General features: G+C 41.3%; 1 protein-coding gene across 5 annotated transcripts in view; it reads right to left on the minus strand.

Annotated features, from left to right (window-relative positions):
• Golgb1 (golgin B1) overlaps window positions 1–18,332 on the minus strand; it is a 65,869-nt gene that overhangs the window by 11,824 nt on the left and 35,713 nt on the right. For all 5 annotated transcript variants that reach the window (XM_040750838.1, XM_040750837.1, XM_040750836.1 and 2 more), the window contains 6 exons: window positions 17,238–17,640; window positions 15,682–15,797; window positions 10,767–10,881; window positions 10,020–10,093; window positions 2,812–7,940; window positions 205–2,083 (listed from right to left, as the gene is read on the minus strand). In XM_040750838.1, coding sequence (XP_040606772.1) covers window positions 205–2,083; window positions 2,812–7,940; window positions 10,020–10,093; window positions 10,767–10,881; window positions 15,682–15,797; window positions 17,238–17,640 — 7,716 coding nt within the window. The remainder of the gene's footprint in view (window positions 1–204; window positions 2,084–2,811; window positions 7,941–10,019; window positions 10,094–10,766; window positions 10,882–15,681; window positions 15,798–17,237; window positions 17,641–18,332) is intronic.

Below are 18,332 nucleotides of genomic sequence, written 5' to 3' on the forward strand. Positions count from 1 at the left end.
TTCTGTGCAAAGAAAAAGTCATTTGAAACTGGCAATAGCATGTATGCTTCTCTAAGACCCAAACAATCTGGGAAATGTGCAGTAATGATGGTGATGTTATCCATAGAGTCTACATATAGAAACAGTTTACTTTCTATGGAAATAAAAATCAATGTAAAGAATGGCACAAAGCCTTTCAAACACAGATCTGAAATGCACACTCACTAATCGATCTCTGTCATTCTGGAGAGAAGACATAGCTTTCTTCAAGCTCTGCATCTCAGCTGGGCTGTAGGAAGATGAAGGGGCTGCAGCCCTCTGCTTCCCTTCCTCCAACTTCCGGAATTTCTCCAGCTCACTCCACAGGTGGTCTCTCTCAGTCTGTAGACTGGTCATGGCCTTGGAAAAGGACTGCATTTCGTTGTGACAATCTTCTAGTTGCGAAGATAAGTGAAGCAATTGTTCATCTTTGGATATGAGCTGCTGGTTAAGTTTCTCAAGACGGGACAAGCTGTCTTCCGCGGTGGTCAGGGGGAAAGCAGCCTGAGAAAGAACGTGACTCTCTGTGCTTAAGCCCTTAGGCTCTTTCAGCTGGGCCAGCTCCTTCAGACTGGCTTCATACTTCTTCTTCAGATCACCAAGCTCCTCAGTGGCATGATCTCTGCTGTTCTGCAAGGAGCTCATTGATCTTCCAAAAGACTGGATCTGCGCCGTAAGATCTTTGTTCTCTTTGGTTACCATGAGTAGCTTCTGCTCCATCTCTACCAGGTCTCTGGCGAGCTCTGCCACCCTCTCTTCTGCTGTTTCTGTTTCATTTCGCATTATCCCTGCGTCATGATGGAGATGCTTCAGTTCCTTCTTGAGCTTGTCCTCGATTTCACTGACCTTCCTGGTAGCTTCCTTCTGCACACAAACTAACTCCTCTTCCAGGTCCGCTGTTCTCTTCTGGGAAGAGGAGAGTGCCACATTTAACCTCCGAACCTCCTCCTCTTTCACTTTCAGTTGGGCACCGAGGGTACCTTCTTCCTGCAAGGCTGCCACTTGTCTCTTCAAGCTCTCAATCTCTGTAAGCAAATCTCGTTTGTCCCCTTGGAGGGCATCAGAGGATCTCTGTAGGCTTTGCCTTGCTTCCTCTGAACGCTTTAGCTTCTCTTCTAGTTTTGCACATTCATTTTTCAACTCCTGATTTTGTTGTAGTTGCGCCTCAAGGAGTTGCTTTTGCTGACAGTCCTTTATGACTATCACTTCGTTCAGGTCTTGTCTGTACTGGATCAATTCGGCATCTAGCTTGGCATTCTCGGAATTGAGGTCATCCATATGACTTCTCAACCCTCGAATTTCTTCCTTCAGTTTATTATTCTCAGTAGCAGCTTCTTGGATGAGTTGGTCTTTCTCCAAAATCACAAAGAGATGTCGGTCTTCCAGCTGCTGATAGTCACTTATTATGCGGTCTCGGTCATCCTGGAGTGAGGACATGGATTTAACAAAGGAATTCAGCTGGGCCTTCTGCTCCAGGCTCTCTTTCTTGACATTTTCCAATGTTTCCATGAGCTGATTGGTTTTCTCAACAGCCTTTTTGTTTTCTTCTACTAAGGTGGCATTCTCCTCCTCCTCCTGGGACAACAGATTTTCTAATTCTTTAATTTCCTTATTGTGTTGTTGGCGCAGCTCAGCGACAGCTACTTGAACTGCCTCCTCCTTGCCTGAAAGCAGGCTTATAATCTTCTGCTCCTTCATGCAGATTTCATCCTGCAACCTACCAGTCAGCTCTCTAGTAGCCTTTAGATCAGTCTCGAGTTGTTCATAACTGAACTTACAATTTTGGATATCAGCTTCTTGCTGCTTTATTATCTCTTCCAAATTTTCTTTATGTTCTTTACATTTTTCTAAAGAGTTATTTAAGTCACTTGACTGGTCTTTGAGATCATTAAGTTCTGATTCCAACTTAGCTACTTCATTCATAGAATTGTGGTATAGCTGTCTAGTCTCTTCTAGCTGGGACACAAGTTCTCTGTTTTCCCCCTGCAGGTCATCACAAACTTTCTGTTGATGTTGGAGCTCTGTCTGGGTCTTGGACCCCCAAATTTCCTTGTCATGTTCAAGCCTAGGAGATGGGGTTAGGGGAGAGAAGGAGGGAGGAAGAGAAGTATAATTTAACTACATGACACACTACAAATCAGTCAACATTCATTACTGACGGTTCTTAGTTGCAGAACCTTAGATGAGAATCTTAGTTCTCTGCATCTATACAAGAGTACTAACAAGATCCATCACACAGAAAAATAACATAGCTACATTACAGAGATCTGAATCATGAAACTGCGTTCCTTATTTTAGTGATTCAGTTTGAGACACCGAAAAGTAAATCAGCCTTGGCCCTCACCGTTTCATTCTACCTTGCTTCAGACAAGCTAACAGTGGGTTTCTTTAAAGCTCTAATCCTGGTCAAAGAAACTGTAAGGAAACAAAAAGGGAGGAATACCGAGGTGGGGGCACTGTCAGTTCCTGAGCTTCAAAGGCGATATTCGAGAGTGTAAGGACCGTATCTAACTGACATACAGAGAGAGCATAGTTGATGCCAACTGTGGTGGAGAGGACAAGACCATTTAGGAAACCAAAGCAATCCTTTGGGAGTAAGCTGGTGGAAATATAGACAGAGGTAGTAGACTGTCAAAAAATCCAGACACAAAGATGAAGAGAAAGAGAAACTTATGCTAAAAATGTCAGAAGGGAAAGAGGATATCATTCTAAGGGAATTGAAAACAAAAATTGGTTCTGTAATTCTAATAAGCAAAAACAGCTTACAGACTTGCTTTGCCTTCACAATCTGACCTGGAGATGTTGATCTTCAGTTCCTCTGTATGGATGCTCATTTGTCGAAGCTGATCCTTTAGAGCCATGCAATTCTCTTCTTTCAGTCTGATCTCCTCTTCTTTGGTTTGAATAACATCACCGAACTTCTGCTCCCATTTCTTGGCTTCATCGATGACCCTGTCACGGTCGTCCTGGAGGGACGACATGCTCTTAGTGAAGGCTGCAAGCTGGGCCATGGTGTTGTCCAGGCTTTCCTGCAGCTGCTTCTTTTCTTTGTCTTTCTTGGTCAGAGTAACCTGGATCTCTGCGAGTGTGTCTTCAACATGGGCCTTTTCTCCATGCAAAGCATCCAGTTTCTCTTGCATATTGTTCTTTTCTTTCAGGTGTTTTTCTTCTGCTTGCTCCAATCTTCGCACCAGATCGTCATCTTTTTGTTTCATCTGGTGTTTGACGGCTTCTCTGTTTGACTGAAGTTCCCTTTTCAGTCTGAGGTTGTCTGCTAGCACTCTCGCGGCTTCACTTTGGGTGTCATCTAGCAGTACTTTGAAGTTAGCTAATTCCTCTTGTGCCTGTCTGCGGTGTTCAACTGCTTGCGCCAGGTTTCCTTTGGTCACGTCTAAATCCTTTTGGGATTCAGTCTGAACGAACTCTAGAGCCTTAACGGTCTTCTCCAGAGCCCCGATCCTCTCCTGGTACCTGATACAGTCCTTCTGCAGCTGCTTTACCTCTTGCTGTTTTCCTCTCAGCAGCTCCTGCAGCTCCTTTGCAAGGCTTTTGTTGCCAGCTCCTCTCTGGGCACCTTGTATCTTCTCTAAATACTCTTTCCGGATTTCTGTCTCCACCTTGCTTTTTTCCTTGACCAGCTGCTGCTTTTCTTCTTCTAATTCACTCATGCACTTTTTAAGGTTCTGCATTTCAGATTCTAGTTGCTCGTTTTTTATCTGGGCATCCGTAACATCCTGGTAATAATTCCCAATACTTCCATTTAGTTCTGCCAGTTGATTCATAAGCCTCTCTTCTAAATCATCTTTTTCCTCCTCTGCCACCTCTTTTAGCTTCGTAACTCTGGAAAGTTCTTCTTGGATTTGCTGATTTAATGTGTTTATTTTGGCAACTTCTTCCTCAAGTCGTTTTAATTCACCATCCTTTGCTGATATTTGACTCAGGAGGACATTTTTCTCATTTTCTAATGTCTGGCTAAGTTCCCTATCACTCTGTTTCTCCATCTCTAACTCAGCAATTCTTCCATTGAGCTGATCAAGCTGTTGTAGGTAATTATTGATGTCACTGTGGGAGTCGAAAGTCTCACTAATGCCAGGCTTGGCACTGGTCACTGACAGAATACCTTCTGGATCTTCAAGTTTAACGCTCATGCTCTGGGAATCTTGCTCTTGAGACTTGCCCACCATAGCTCGTGTTTCCTCTTCAGTGATATCTTTTTGTTCCCTGGATTTCTCAGTGGCCTCTAGGCTAGCTTGTTTCAGTACACCGCCCTCCACCTGACGCTTCAGACCTTGAATCTCTTCACTCAGACTGTCTTTCTCTGCCGTTAAGGCCTCAAACTCCTTAGAAAGGGTTTTATGCTCCAGTTTGACCCTTTCTAGTTCCTCCTTCAAGCTGGAATTGGAAGAAAGAAGAGTTTCCATGCTTTCTTTGGCTCCTGCTACAGGCTGGGTCTCTGCTCTAAGCCGGTCGTTTTCTTCCTCCAGCTCAAGGATCTTCTGTTGTTTAGATTTGGCGAACTTTCTCATCTTTTCTTTCATCTCCTCCATTTCGTGTTCTGCATCCTGCAGCTGCCTTTCCGTCTCCTTCTTGTCCGTCTCGGTGCTTCGTAACTTTCCATATAGCTCCTGCTTCTCTTGCCTCACGCTTTCCACCACGTGCTGAATCCTTTCCGCCTCGTTGCTCACATTCTCATAGGACTGCAGGAGAACTTCATACTCCTTCTGCAGCTCCTGGTGCTTCTCTTGCCATTCGGTGATCTCTGCCATCTTAGAACATCTCAAAGATTCAAGTTCCTTCGTCAGCTTTTCCTTGTCTTCGGTAAGACCCTCCAGAGCTAGTTTCAGGCTTTTACAAGAGCCACCAAGGCTCTGATTTTCCAGTAAAGACCTGTCCACTTCTACAATGAGCTTGTCTCTTTCTTCCTGAAGAAGGGCTAACTTTCCCAGGAATGTATCTTTCTCTCTAGTTTGAACAGAAATCTGGCTCTCCACATCTGCCAGAGACTTGGTCAGGTGTTCAACAGCATCTCTGGCTGAAGACAACTCCTCTTGCAGAGTCTTGTTTTCTTTCAGAGCCTCCTTTCGGGAGATGAGGGCCGCCTGCAGTTTTCTTTGTATTTGCTGCTTTGCTTTAGTTTCTTCTTCAACTTGCTCCGACTTCTGCTTCAGTTGACAAAGTTCCACCTGGGACTGCTTTAGCCTCTCTTCATAATCCTTGGCTTGCATCTCCATCTGTGTGTGCAGAGCCTTGATTAAATGCTCCTGCTCCGTCATCTCTGCCTGGATTCTTGTGAGGGTCTGTTCTTTCTCGCTAAGCTGCCCAGAAAGGTAGCTGACCTCTTCTTCCTTCTGGCGCGCGTGCTTCTGCAGTTCATCTAGTTGAGGCTGTAATGTTTTCAGGCATTCCAGGCCTGCAAGTTTCAGTTGGCTGCTTTCCAATTCCTGCTGCAGGATTTCTGCGTGGGCCTTGGCTTCATGGGATGCAGTCTTCAAAGTTTGGATTTCTAAACCTTGTTTGCTGATCTGTTCTTGTAACAGAAATACTTCTTCTGATTTCTTAGTTAGCTCACTTGCTGCAGAACTAACTTTCAATTCCAGCTCTTCTTTCTCTACCTCTATTTCTATCAACTGGGCCTTAATCTGGGCAACAGAAACAGCTTCTGCATCTCCAGGGCGAGAAGGCTGGGTTATGTGTAAGCCAAACTCTGCAGCAGGTTGGGCGGGCTGCTGTTCTGTGTCTTCGAGTGAAATCTCTTCTAACCCTTGAATGGGAAGATTAGGTTCCCACTGGCTAGTGCCTGGGGGTTTTCTGTCCGAAGACTCCCTCGCTTCAGTCTGGAGTTGCTTCAGCTGCTTCCCCATCATCTCAGTTTCCTTACTCTGCTCATCAAACTGCTCCTGAAGGAGGCCATAAGCATCCTTCTGTTTCCTGAGCTCTTCCTTTAGACGTTTCTCTCTCTCTTGTGCCTTTTTCAGGATCACCTTACGGGAAGCCAAGGCTTCTTGAAGCTTCTTTTGAAGTTGTTCCTTTTCTTTTTCGAGGTCTGATACCTTTCCTTCCAGGTCTGGCATCCAGTGTTCCCCACCGCCTGCACTGGGCGGGCTACTCACCAGCGTTTCTTTCACAGATGCAGCAGAGTCTCCATCTCCGGCATCCTTGGCACCTGTGGTTAGTTTCTGAATAGTTGCTTGGTTTTCAGTGATCTCTGCTTGAAGCAGAGCTATTTGCTTTGTCTTGTCTTGCAAGTTCTGATTCATCTGCTGGACCACAGCCTGTAATTCCTCTTCGGCTGCCGTCTTTTCTTTCAACTCTGTCTTTACGTTCTCTAGTTCCACTTCTTTTTCGGACATTGCTTGCTTTAAAGAAGCTTCTATTTCTTGGCACTTAGATGTTTCACCTTTTTCTGGGCCATCTTTGTTCTCTCTGTCTGGTTCACTCTCCCCGTGTGTAATCTCTTGCCTGGATTCCTCTTTCACCTTGGCTAGCTCCTCCTCCAGTGTGTTGACTTTTTGTAGGAGCTCCTTTCGGTGAAGAAGCGCTGCGTGGAGCTTCCTCTTCCTCTGCTCGCTCTCTTTCTTCAGAAGCTCCAGTTCCTGCTGAAGCGCCTCTTTGCTCAGCAGCCCCGCCGGGCTGGACTCATCGTGGCTATGATTAGAAACGACTCCGTGATTTTCTTCTACCTGCTCCTTTTTAGCTTCTTCAGCTTTGGACAACACATTGAGCTGCTCCTTCAGAGTCTTAATCTCAACTCCAAGAGAGAACTTCTCTTCATTAAGCTGAACCATTTTCTCTGTCATACTGAAGCTGAGTTCTGTCACCTGCTGATCCTTCTCCTGGATGGTTTGCTGGAGGGTCTCCACATCTTTCTTTTTCTCTAGTAAGAGTTGGTCCATTCTGGCTACTTCCAAGTTCTTCTGAGACAGAGCCTGAGAAAGCTCTTCCATCTTATCTGAGATGTTCTTCACATGTTCTGCCCTCTCTTGTACCTCACTCTCCTTCGTCTGCAGCTGGCTTTGCAGACTTTTTATCTGTGTATCCTGTTGAGAACATTGCATTTGTACATCATCCAGTTCTCTCTGTAAAGCTTCAATCTTCACGTCCTTTGATCTGGCTTCTACACTCAGGCTGTGGATCTGTTCCGTGAGCAGGTTGTGTTGAGTTTTCTGGCTCTCGTAGTCCAGACCTCTTTGCTTTTCTGCTTCTGCGAGGCTGCCTTCCAGCTCTTGGACCTGAGCCCTCAGCTCGGCCAAGACATCAAGCTCTTCTACCCGAGAAAGAAGCTGGTCTCGTTCCTCAGACAAAGTAGTGAGCCTGCTGTGGGCATCCTCTGCGTTCTTCTTAAATTCGTCAATAAGCTCAGTTAGGCTGCTAATTTCCTTAGCTTTCTCATCTAAATTTTTCTCATAAATCTCCTCTGCCTTTTGAAGGCTTGTCTCAAGCTCTAAAATTTGAGTTTTCAGACTTTCCAATTCACTCTGGTGACACTGGCAGACATCTGGTGCAGAGGAGGATTTGTCCACATCATCCAGCTTTGTGGGGTTCAAATCCATTGCAGTGTCATTTGGAGACCCTGCCTCAGATGGCAGAGGCTGGTCTTTAGTGCTTGCCTGTCCCTCTTTTTCAGCTGATGGGACACTGTTCTCTTCATTGAGCATGAAGGGGATGTTTCCCGCTGTTACTGAAAGCGACTCTTCACTCTCCATCAGCTTCACTTCTTTCTGGTCAAGGACCTCGGAGTCCTTGTCAGACATCTTACCCTGTAGCTGTGATTTAAGAAATGCAATTTCTTCTTGAGCTTCATTCATTTCCATTAATAAAACTGACAATTCTTTATGTTTCTGAGAAAATGTGTTCTCTGGGTCATCTTGTCCACTGTCGTTGATCAAAGAATCATTCTTGTTAAACTGAGTAACATCAGGGACCTATTAAAAAAAGAAACAAGAGACACCAGGGAAGACCTTAACCAAATATTTCATATAGCACTAAAAATAGCCACCACAAGCTAGCATTTCATGAATTTTCTAAAACTTGCAACCTTCTGGTCCAAACTTCTTTTATACCACAAAACTACTAAACTTTGTAAAACTGCTTCTCCCAAACTGAACATGTAGGATTCAGACAGCTCAACTCAAGGGCTCTTTCTAGTCAAAAGGTCCAAGGAAGCTTGGGATCCATTTTCCATATGAAGCCATTCTTCTTCTAGGTTAAAACACCTAGTTATTCCTCCTAAGAATTGCTTCTGAAAAAACAGGCAATGAATTGAAAACCCCATCCCACACCAAGGAGTAAGCTATGAGATTTCTTTTCCTAAGCAATTAAATAGGAAAGTTGTAAAATTAAAAAAAAAAAAGCATTAACACTGACAAGCAGACTGCCAAACAAGTAGATGCAGATGAGTTACCAGAGTTAAAAAGTCCCTAGCTCTGCTGATGCCTGGGTGTGACATGATGGACCAGTGTGGCAAATGTGAGACACATTATTAGACTACTGTGTTAGGCTACTCAATCCATGCCACCTCCATTGATGTTTGCTTGGGAAAGAAAAGTAGCCAGTCTCACGTTGTATTTAGTTAGTTTAGGTTTAGTAAGAAACTCTGCCTCAAAAAACACATTAGAGAGAAACCAATGTAGAAACCTCCGATCCACACATACACAAACATGCACAGGCTGCGAGCACACACACACACACACACACACCATATACAGATGCACATAAAGAAAGGGGTGGGGGGATTTGGGTGTGGCTCACTGGAAACAGTTCTTGCTGAGCAAGCATGAGAACCTGAGTTTAGATCCCTAGCACTCACGTAAATGCTAGGCATGGTTGTACCTATCTATAATTACATCATTTTTCATAAGTATGTTCTTGACAATTTAGAATTCTTTGTATGATTGAGACTATAATTCATAGAGCTCTAAACTAGACTCAGTACTATACACAGGGCTCCTCTATAACTTCTTCATGTCACATTCTCATGTTTCCTACAGATAGGAGAGTCAGGAAAAAAAAATCCATCACAGGGTTTAATGTAACCTAGTGCTTTTGTTCTGTTAGCCAAAGTACTTTTATTTCCTCTTTCATTCTCTTCCCTCACTCCCTACAGTATCAGTCCACTTTTTGTTTACAATGGGTGGCCCCATACCCATGTATGTATTATCAGTAATACTAACTGACTTAATTGGTTATCAAAAAAGGAAAAGACATGAAATTGCAAGAGGGATATGCTAGGGGGATATAGGAAGAGATGGAGGAGGGAAACTGTGGTGGTGGATGTAATTGAATATCATACATGTATGCACATGTATGAACTTTACAATAAAAGAAAATTTCAGGTTACAAAAGCCAAGATTTTATAAAGTCTCCTTTGAAATATAATCCTGAGTAAAAATTGCCAACTACAAGACATGAGAAATTCAAGAGATTTTGTTTAATCTCTACCAAGAAACAAGCTGTGTGGTTTGAATCAGGTTGTCCTTCACAGGCTTGTGTATTCGAACATTTGGTCCCCAGTTCGTGGTGCTATTAGGAGAGGCTTAGGAGGTGTGGCCTTGTTGGAGGAAGTACGTCACTGGAGGTGGGCTTTAAGAGTTAGATGACTGGAGCCATTTCTAGTTCACTCTCTCTGCTTCAAGCTCACAATGAAGGATCTGACTGAGTTACTACCTGCGCCTGCTGCCATGCTTGCTGCTTGCGTGCCATGTATGGACTCTTACCCTCTGGAACTGTAAGTCCAAATAAATTCTTTCTTCTTTTAGCTGTCTTGGTCATGGTGTTTTATTACAGCAACAGAAAAAGTAACTATTATACAAATACTTGTATTGGTTTAGGACAAAGAATTCCAAATATTTGGAAATGAATAAATGAAAAAGTCTAATCATTATGAATCTCTTAAATGTTATTTCACTCCATGGGACATATAATTTTCTGTTAGCACTAATAACTGTTGGAGTTACCCCCTCCTAGTTTAGGTTCCATTATGACTGTACCAAGTGATTACTTACTTCACAGACTGTACCATCAGTTTCCCTTGCTCTATTCTGAGTCTCCAGTAGAGTAATTTGAGAAGATAGTTTTTCTGAAATTCAAAAAGTAGTATCTTTAGACAACATATGTGGAGAATTTGAAAAAAACAATGATGTAGTTGTACTTAGGCTATTTGAGATGCACAAAATCATGAAAAAGAAATAAGCAAAGTGGCTTGAGGCTGAAAGCACTAAAGAACACTAGATATCAGACATAATAAACTCAGTATGATAATGACCATGGGAGAAATATTCTAAACAGTGAAAGGTTTAAATGGCCATAGATGCAAAGACATGTGAAGTGGAATAGTTACTTCTATGGTATAATCTGGAATTCTACTGTTTTAGTTTATTGGAATTTTGTACAATTGCACTTATAATGTTCTCAATTTTTTTTTTTTTGTTTTTGTTTTTGGTGGTGGTAGGGGTTCAAGGCAGGGTTTCCCTGTGACTTTGGAGGCTGTCCTGGAACTAGCTCTTGTAGACCAGGCTGGTTTCGAACTCAGAGATCTGCCTGCCTCTGCCTCCCGAGTGCCAGGATTAAAGGTGTGCGCCACCACCTGGCCTCAATGTTTTTTTAGCAGATGTTCAGACATTAAAGTTGAGCACTAAAAAGAAGCTCTGCAAGCTCAACAGAGGAACAGAAGTGATTACAAAGTTGTATGGGCAGCTGGAAGAGAAAACCGTAACAATGACACTTGAATTACAGTTTTTACTCATACATACCATTCTCAGCTTTTAAGGTCTCCATCTCTACAGTATAAAGGAGCAAGGCTCCCTTTTCATCCTCTAGTTCCATCACTCTTTTCTGCAAAGAGGTGATATTCTCTTCCATGACTGCCTAAAGTATAGAGAGACAGCAAATTAATGATTACCCAGAGAAAGTTCTCCCACTGATGCCCAGAGGCCTCTAGCACTTGTATCAGCTCAAAGTTCTCCAGCCATGAGGATGCTTTAGAAACAGCATCTACCCCTTGGCAAATCTCTAGAGGATTTTTAAATTATTAAGACAGAAAAAGAGATATAATATATCCCATAAGCTCCCAGTCCTTTCAGGTTTGAATAAAACATTGAAGCCTGGATTACAAGGATAGAAATCCCAAGTCAACTGTGTGTGAAAGAATGTTTTAAAAGTTCACAAGTGACACCTTGGATTAGAATAAAGCCAGCAAGCAGCAAGGCCTGGAGGAAAATGAACACAGACAAGATTTCTCAAGAGGAGGAAGAATTGAGATGGCTGTACTGTTGGGTTTTTCCATTTACAATAAAAATGCTCTTCTGTTTAACGTATGTATCCAGAATGTTTGGTGACAGGCAAGTATCTATGTTACTAAATCTTTAGTTTTTTGTCTTCTTACACATTTTTTTTTACTCTTCAAGGGGATTATTTTATACAATTTCCCATGCAATTCCACATCAAGCTATAGCATTTGCACAACATGCTTGATCAGAAACCTTCACTGATTAAAGAAACCACGGGTGATAAGTTTAGGGCTTGGGATTTTTATCTAGAGGAAAGTTTCTAGTTTGTAATATACAAGCAAATAAAACTTAAATAAAATGGCCATAGGTATTCCACCTGGAAAAAGAAGAAAGACTTGAAGAGGAATAAAGCTGCAGTGTGAGGTAACCGAACAGAGGAAGACCTTCAGTCAAGGGGTATTAATTCTCTGTATAAAGTCAGCCTAAACTCCAGCTGAACAATGAAAGATGCAACTACTGGACCAACTCAAACCCACCCATCTAACCAACTGAGTTTTGGGGCTCTCTACCATGGCAAGAGCTTATAGTGTGGGTCCATGCTATTGGCTGGTAAAAAGTAATCAGAATGCGTCAGAATTTTAGAAACAACAAAACAGAACCTCCCAAACAAAGCATGTAGTGCATTTAGGTAGGAAACTGTGATTCATTCACAAGGGAAAATATAATCAACAAAGACTATCACAAAATAATATGTTGGATTAGCAAGAATGAATTTATTTATTGTGGTGATAGCAATAGAACCCAGGGCCTTTTGCAAGCTCAGCAAGTATTCTACCACTGAACTATATTTTTTGAGTCAGAGTCTCATAATATAGCTCAGCAAGATGGCCCTGAACTTGAGATGTCCTGTTTCCACCTCCTGAGTTCTGGCCTTAAAAGGATAATCTACCATGTCTGGCTGCAAGCTATGATTTTAAAGAAGATATTATACATATAAGATATAATATGTTAACAATGAAGGAAAAGGCAGGAACTTTTGGTGCAGACAACTCTATGCAATGAAAAAAATTGAAAATCTAGAACAGAAAATCAGAAACATGAAATGAAAAATTCAATGGACAGGCTTGATAGAAGAATGCAGGTAAAAGAAGAAAAGCATAGTGAATTTGAAGACAGATTGACAGAAATTAATTAGTCTAATTATTGAAGAAAAATGACATAGCCTCAAGGACATGTAGAACAACATTAAAATATACTCTAATTGGAGCATTAGAGGACAGGAAAGACAGAATACACAGAAAAATTATTTTAAAGCTCAGTGGAAAAATGCTTCCATCTACACGAACAATCATCTGAATAATCACTGAAGAACTTCTGGAGGTGTAAGACAAAAGACAACAAAATATAATTTTAATGTCCTGAATAAAAAAGGTCAATACAGAATTATAAATCCATTCAAGAACAAAACAAAATGCAAATATTAGATGACACCATTAGAATTTTTCCTCTAATAGACTTGACTACAAGAATACAGTGGTTATTCTAGAAAACTATGGCATTAGATGGAAAACTGAACCTCAAAAAGGGGAGAACAGCATAAGTATGTGGGTGAATATTAAGTCAATATCTTACATGTTTTAAATACATGTAACTAACTGTTCAATGCACACATGTTAAAAATGTGTGCCAAGATTTAAAACCTTAATGTAAACATTCAGCAAATACAGTATAAAGAACAGGATGAGAGTACATCATTACAAGGTTTCTATATTTTATGTGACACAGTTTTAACCCTAAGAAGACTGCAACGTTAAGAATGTCTCTCTCCCCCCTCTCTGTGCATGTGGCCCTAAATGAGTTTTCAGGCCATGTGCTCCAAAGTTGTTAACATAGGCAGAGTCTGGCTGACCCTTGAGTTAAGCAGACACAGCTAAGAGTCAAAGGAGAGAAATGACAGAACTGAGTACCACTAGATCTGCAGATGGTCTCGCTGTGTGTACTCAGCAGACCACAGAGCAGCACATAAATATGACACAACTGTCTCAGGAGATTTCAACTTCCCAAACTACCTATTTGACAAGATCAGAGAACAGGATGTTATGCTCCTGTATGGCCAGCTCCAACAAGCAAATGTGCAGACCCTGATTCTGCACAGGGCATCAGTGGAATGCTCAGGGAAGTGTCTTGCTTCAGTAGTGCAGAATGAACAAGCACTGATTCAAACTCTTCCAACAAGTCAAAGATCCAAGACCTGAAAGGATCAAGCTTTTTTCTTTCTTTTTTTCCTTTCTTTCTTTCTTTCTTTCTTTTTTTAGTAACAACTGAAACCCATTAAAAAGTTTCAAAATATTTATGTAACTATTCAGCTAGTACTCATAACCAATATCTGGCAACCAAAGATTCTCTGGCACATAGGGAAGCCAGAAAACATAAGCTACAACAAATAGATCCAGTACTGATGCTAGAATTAAAATAAGTACATCAAGATAGTTATTAAAATCACATTCTTAGATGCAAAAGTCAAAAACTAAAACAGCACCATAGTGCTGGAACAACTGCATCTAACCTAACATACATTAACAGAGGAGGGCAGGAGTCAGAAAAGTAATCTAGTGGCAAAACAGCTTCCAAAATTATTGCAAAATTGAAACCCAGAGATTCAACAGAATCAATGAACTCCAAGCACAGAAAATATGGTGAAACGAGGCCAAGCCCTATTAATACCCCAGTGTTCAAAGCCAATGATGAGATCTTAAAGCAAAAGAAATTTAAAAAGGAGATTTCTTATTAAAAACAAAACAGACAAGATAGCTGAGAAATACTATTTAAAGTGTTGAAAGCAAAAATAAAAACAAAACTAAACAAAAAAAAAATCCAAACTTGTCAATGTAGAGTTCTACAGTTAGCAAAAACTACAAAGCTGAGATAATAGTTGTAAGAACCCATCACCAGATGCATGTCTATGTCTGTGAACACACACACACACACATACAGACACAGGCAGACACACACACACAAGCACACACAAGCACACACACACACACACACACACACATACACACTCCCATCCATACCTACAGGATAGTTAAAAGCAGTCCTTTACACAGAATGGTATCAGATGGAAATATGTGACTCAGGGTTAGAAAATTATGGGGGCTTCCACTTGCTTTTTACTAGAACAATTTTATTTCTTCTTTTCTCTATAATGACAATTTAAAAGAATAAATGCAAAGATATGAATCACAAAACAAGTGAAAAGGGGCACATACTGCATGATTTGAAGTAAACCATGTAAAATTATGGTGGAAGATGGAATAGTAGTTCACATTAGAGTAGATACTGTGTAGGGTGATGACAATATGCTATACCTCATTAAAAGTTTGGGTACCACAGCTGGATGCATCTGACAAAACCCATTCATGATATACTTACAATTTATGCATTTAATGGTTTGTAAATCTTACCTCTAGAGAAAAAGAATAATTGCTCAACTAGTATACCTCAACTACCAACAAATACTGAAATGTAGTCAATAATACACATGCTGAAATATTTGGGGGAAAAAAAGCTCCCAATGTCAATAGCCAACTGTGAAATACATAAAACATGATGGACAGAGATGGACAAAAGAACAGGTAGCTAATAAAGCAAATACATACAATATGATATTATGATACAATCTAGATGAGGGGAAATGAGTTTTTAGTACAAAACTGTTCCCATCTATGTGAATAGTTGGAAAATGTCTTAGTAAATGCAAATGTTACTTATGGGTCACAATACTGCCTAGATCTTGTCTTAACAGCTCTGCCAGTGTGGAAGAGCATTACCTCACAGAAGAGGTAGATGAACACACCCACTGCAGTGTGGCCAGCCAAGTCAACTAGGAGCATCAGACTCCCTTTGTTCTGATACGTATGCTCGCTAAGTGCCTTGGAATGATTACAATCTAGTTTTCCACAAAGACAGCTGGAGAAGGAAAAGGGAATATACTGGCCAGCCAGTCATTTGGCAATCAAACTTGTTTAATATATTTACTGGAGGTATTATGGTTTCTCTAATAGACTTGTAAATTTGTTTAGACTGACTTGTGTACACTAAACCTGAACAATTCTTAGTTAAAAAAAACAAAAACAACAAAAAACAAAGCTGATCTCATATTTGGAAAACAAATGTGAAACAGGAGTAATGGTCCACCCACAAAACATATTTAAGGCACTGGAGTCAGAATGCTCCATCGATGTATGTGTTAGCATCACTCCTTCATTATTCCTTGTGGGGAAGCTACTTTAAAGCCTTTCAGGATTCCATTCAAGTAGACTCCTCCCCCTAAGCATTTCATTAGGTAGAAAATGCACATTTACACTCTGTAATACTCATTAGAGCCCTTCAAAACAGCAAATAGAAATACATCATACAGAAATTCACATTTAATTACCTGTATGCCCTCATTATAAACATCTGGTAAAGAAGTCTGAGAGGCTGTTTCATGTTTTTGCAAGTTTGGTATGTTAACAAATTGGCTACTTTCTTTAGATTTTTGCTGGAGTTGATCTAAGGAAAAGAAAACAAACAGATGCGACATCTGAGGAAAACAAAACACACAGAGGTGAGACCTGCTTCCAGTCTGGACCTAAGTTATGGCCCTCTAAGGGTACACCACATGAACTTTACTAGCTCAGTTACTTAAGATTGGTGCCAATCACAGTTCTAACTGTTTAGATCAAAGAGCACATAGGTAAACTACGTTATTCAAGGGAAAAATGAGCACATGGCATGTTACAGAGTCACAAAGAAAACTGCAACCCTGCTATTTGCATCAAAGTGGACAGAACAGGGGAACTTCATGTTAAGTGCAGAAAGCCAGACAACCACACATTTTCTCTCCTCTATGGGAACTAAAGTAAAAAAAGCCTCAGAAAGGATACTAATTACTAGGGACTTGGAAAGGTGAGGGGTATGAGAGGAAGTTCAAGAACACACAGTTTGCATGTATGGAATTCTCACACTGAATGCCATTACCATGCACACCTGACACATGTTAGTAAAGAAAGGCCTAGACATTTAAAATATTCATTTTCCTTCCCCCCTTAAAAATGGCTTTAGTGGAGTAAGGCATTGGTGGAGCATACCTTTAATCCCAGCGGAGGCAGGTGGATCTCTGTGAGTTCAAGGCTTCTCTGGTCTACAGAGTGAGTTCAGGACAGCTAGGGCTACACAGAGAACTCTGCAGTGGTTCATATTTACATTCTTCACATACCACTGAAGTATTATGAGCCCACTAAGAGTGCCCAGCAGGGTTTTAAACATGCACACGATTCAGGGAAGGGGACAATGTACTCAGACATTTCCCTTTTCTCTCATGATATAGCCTTCAGACTTTCTGGTGGACAACCAAGTTTTTGTACTTGTTTGCAGTTATGTCTTCCTAAACTCTTCCAGGCCATGCTCACTCCCATCTATTAGTGTTAGATTGATATTTTGGAGAAGACTTGTGACATGGAGTATTGGTGTTCAGGGAGTTGTACTTCTAAATGTCAAACTTTAAGAGAAATTTTCAATTGTAGTAAGATATTTTAAAATGTTTCTTAAAACCTGTTTAGAGGACAAAAGTTTTCTTTAACAGGAAATTTTAATTTAAAATAAAAGCAAGAAAATCTGCCTTTAGACTTATGGATGACTTCTTGTAGTTTAGTCTGTGTACCTACATCTGGCCTGACACTTCTAGAAACAATTCCATTCCTATTCATGTCAGTCACTGCACTTTTCTGGTCAGTCATGTGATTGTTCACGCATGACTACTCAGGTACTGGACAGAGTACACCAGTTTTTAGTGCTGTGATAATAACATTAAGAAGACTATGACTTGAGAAGCAAGGAGAACAGACCTGGCCACAGAGGTGCCTCTTGTCTCCACTAACAGAGCCCTGTAGGTAGGAAGTACAATCCACTCAGGGGCTAGAGATGTGGCTTCAAAAGCCACCAAACACTGACCTTCCAGCTGCTCAATGGCCCGGGCTGACTCGGCAGCCTGTTCATTCTTCTTTCGGAGAAGCTCCGAGTTTTCCTCCTTCAGGGTATTGCAGGTAGACTGCAACTCTTGCTCAATCTTCCGCAGACTCAGAATGCAAGTGTTCTTCTCTTCCATCTCTGCTCTATGTCTCTGCTCCAGAGCACTGTACTGAGTCTCCAGCTCAGCCTGGGCTTGGCTCGCTTGCTCCAACTTTCCCCGAAGCTGATGCATCTCTTCCTGCTGGTTATGGAAGGATAATTTTCTCTCTGCCACTTCAAGTTCTACCTTTTCCATCAGAATCTTAGATTCCTGTCTCTCTGTTTCCATGATATTCTTTAAAGTACTATTTTCAGCTCCCAACTGATGGAATTGCTGGGAAAGCATCTAAAAAACAAGAACACAAACCATCATGATTCACAGCTTCATTTTTTTCATTCAGGGAGCACACTGACATACTCCTAGAAGCGAGCAAGTAACACTGAACCTATGGCATGACCCCCATGTGGGTTTCTAAACATTTTGGGTCCTTTGTACTCATGTTTACCTTGTATCAGTATTTAAAAAAAATTTTTTTGCCTCTTCCATTAGAAAATATGTTTCTTCCTTACTAGTCTCTAGGTCCAGCATAGTCCAAGGCAAAGTGGACTCAATACAAAATGAATAAATCCAGTGCATGCCCAGGAGGAACTCAGGACTCAGCAACAGAAACCGGTTGAGCATCATACAAAAGCAAAGAGGGCACTAGAGGGTTATCTGCAAAGCGTTTGCAGCAAGAGAGGGATGGGTCAGGGCGGCCTTCCTTGAAAAGAGAGACAATCTAAAGTTTAAAAGCGAGCCATCAGTTGTCAAAGGAAGTACTGAAAATGGTATATCAGGCAGAGAGGAAAACAGGAAACTTTTCAAAAAGACTCTAACCTACAATGACGAAGAAGTCCAACAAAAGATGGAAACTGAAAGCCCTGGGGAGGGAACTGTGTTTGCTTTACCACTGTGTCACCATCAGGTAAGCACTGAGTGTTTGCCGAAAAGAATGAATAGGTGGCACTAACCCTCCGAGGTCTTAAAGGTTTTTATGC

This window comes from Mesocricetus auratus, unplaced genomic scaffold (genome assembly GCF_017639785.1).
Source record: "Mesocricetus auratus isolate SY011 unplaced genomic scaffold, BCM_Maur_2.0 Super-Scaffold_100008, whole genome shotgun sequence".
Taxonomy (NCBI): Eukaryota; Metazoa; Chordata; class Mammalia; order Rodentia; family Cricetidae; genus Mesocricetus; species Mesocricetus auratus.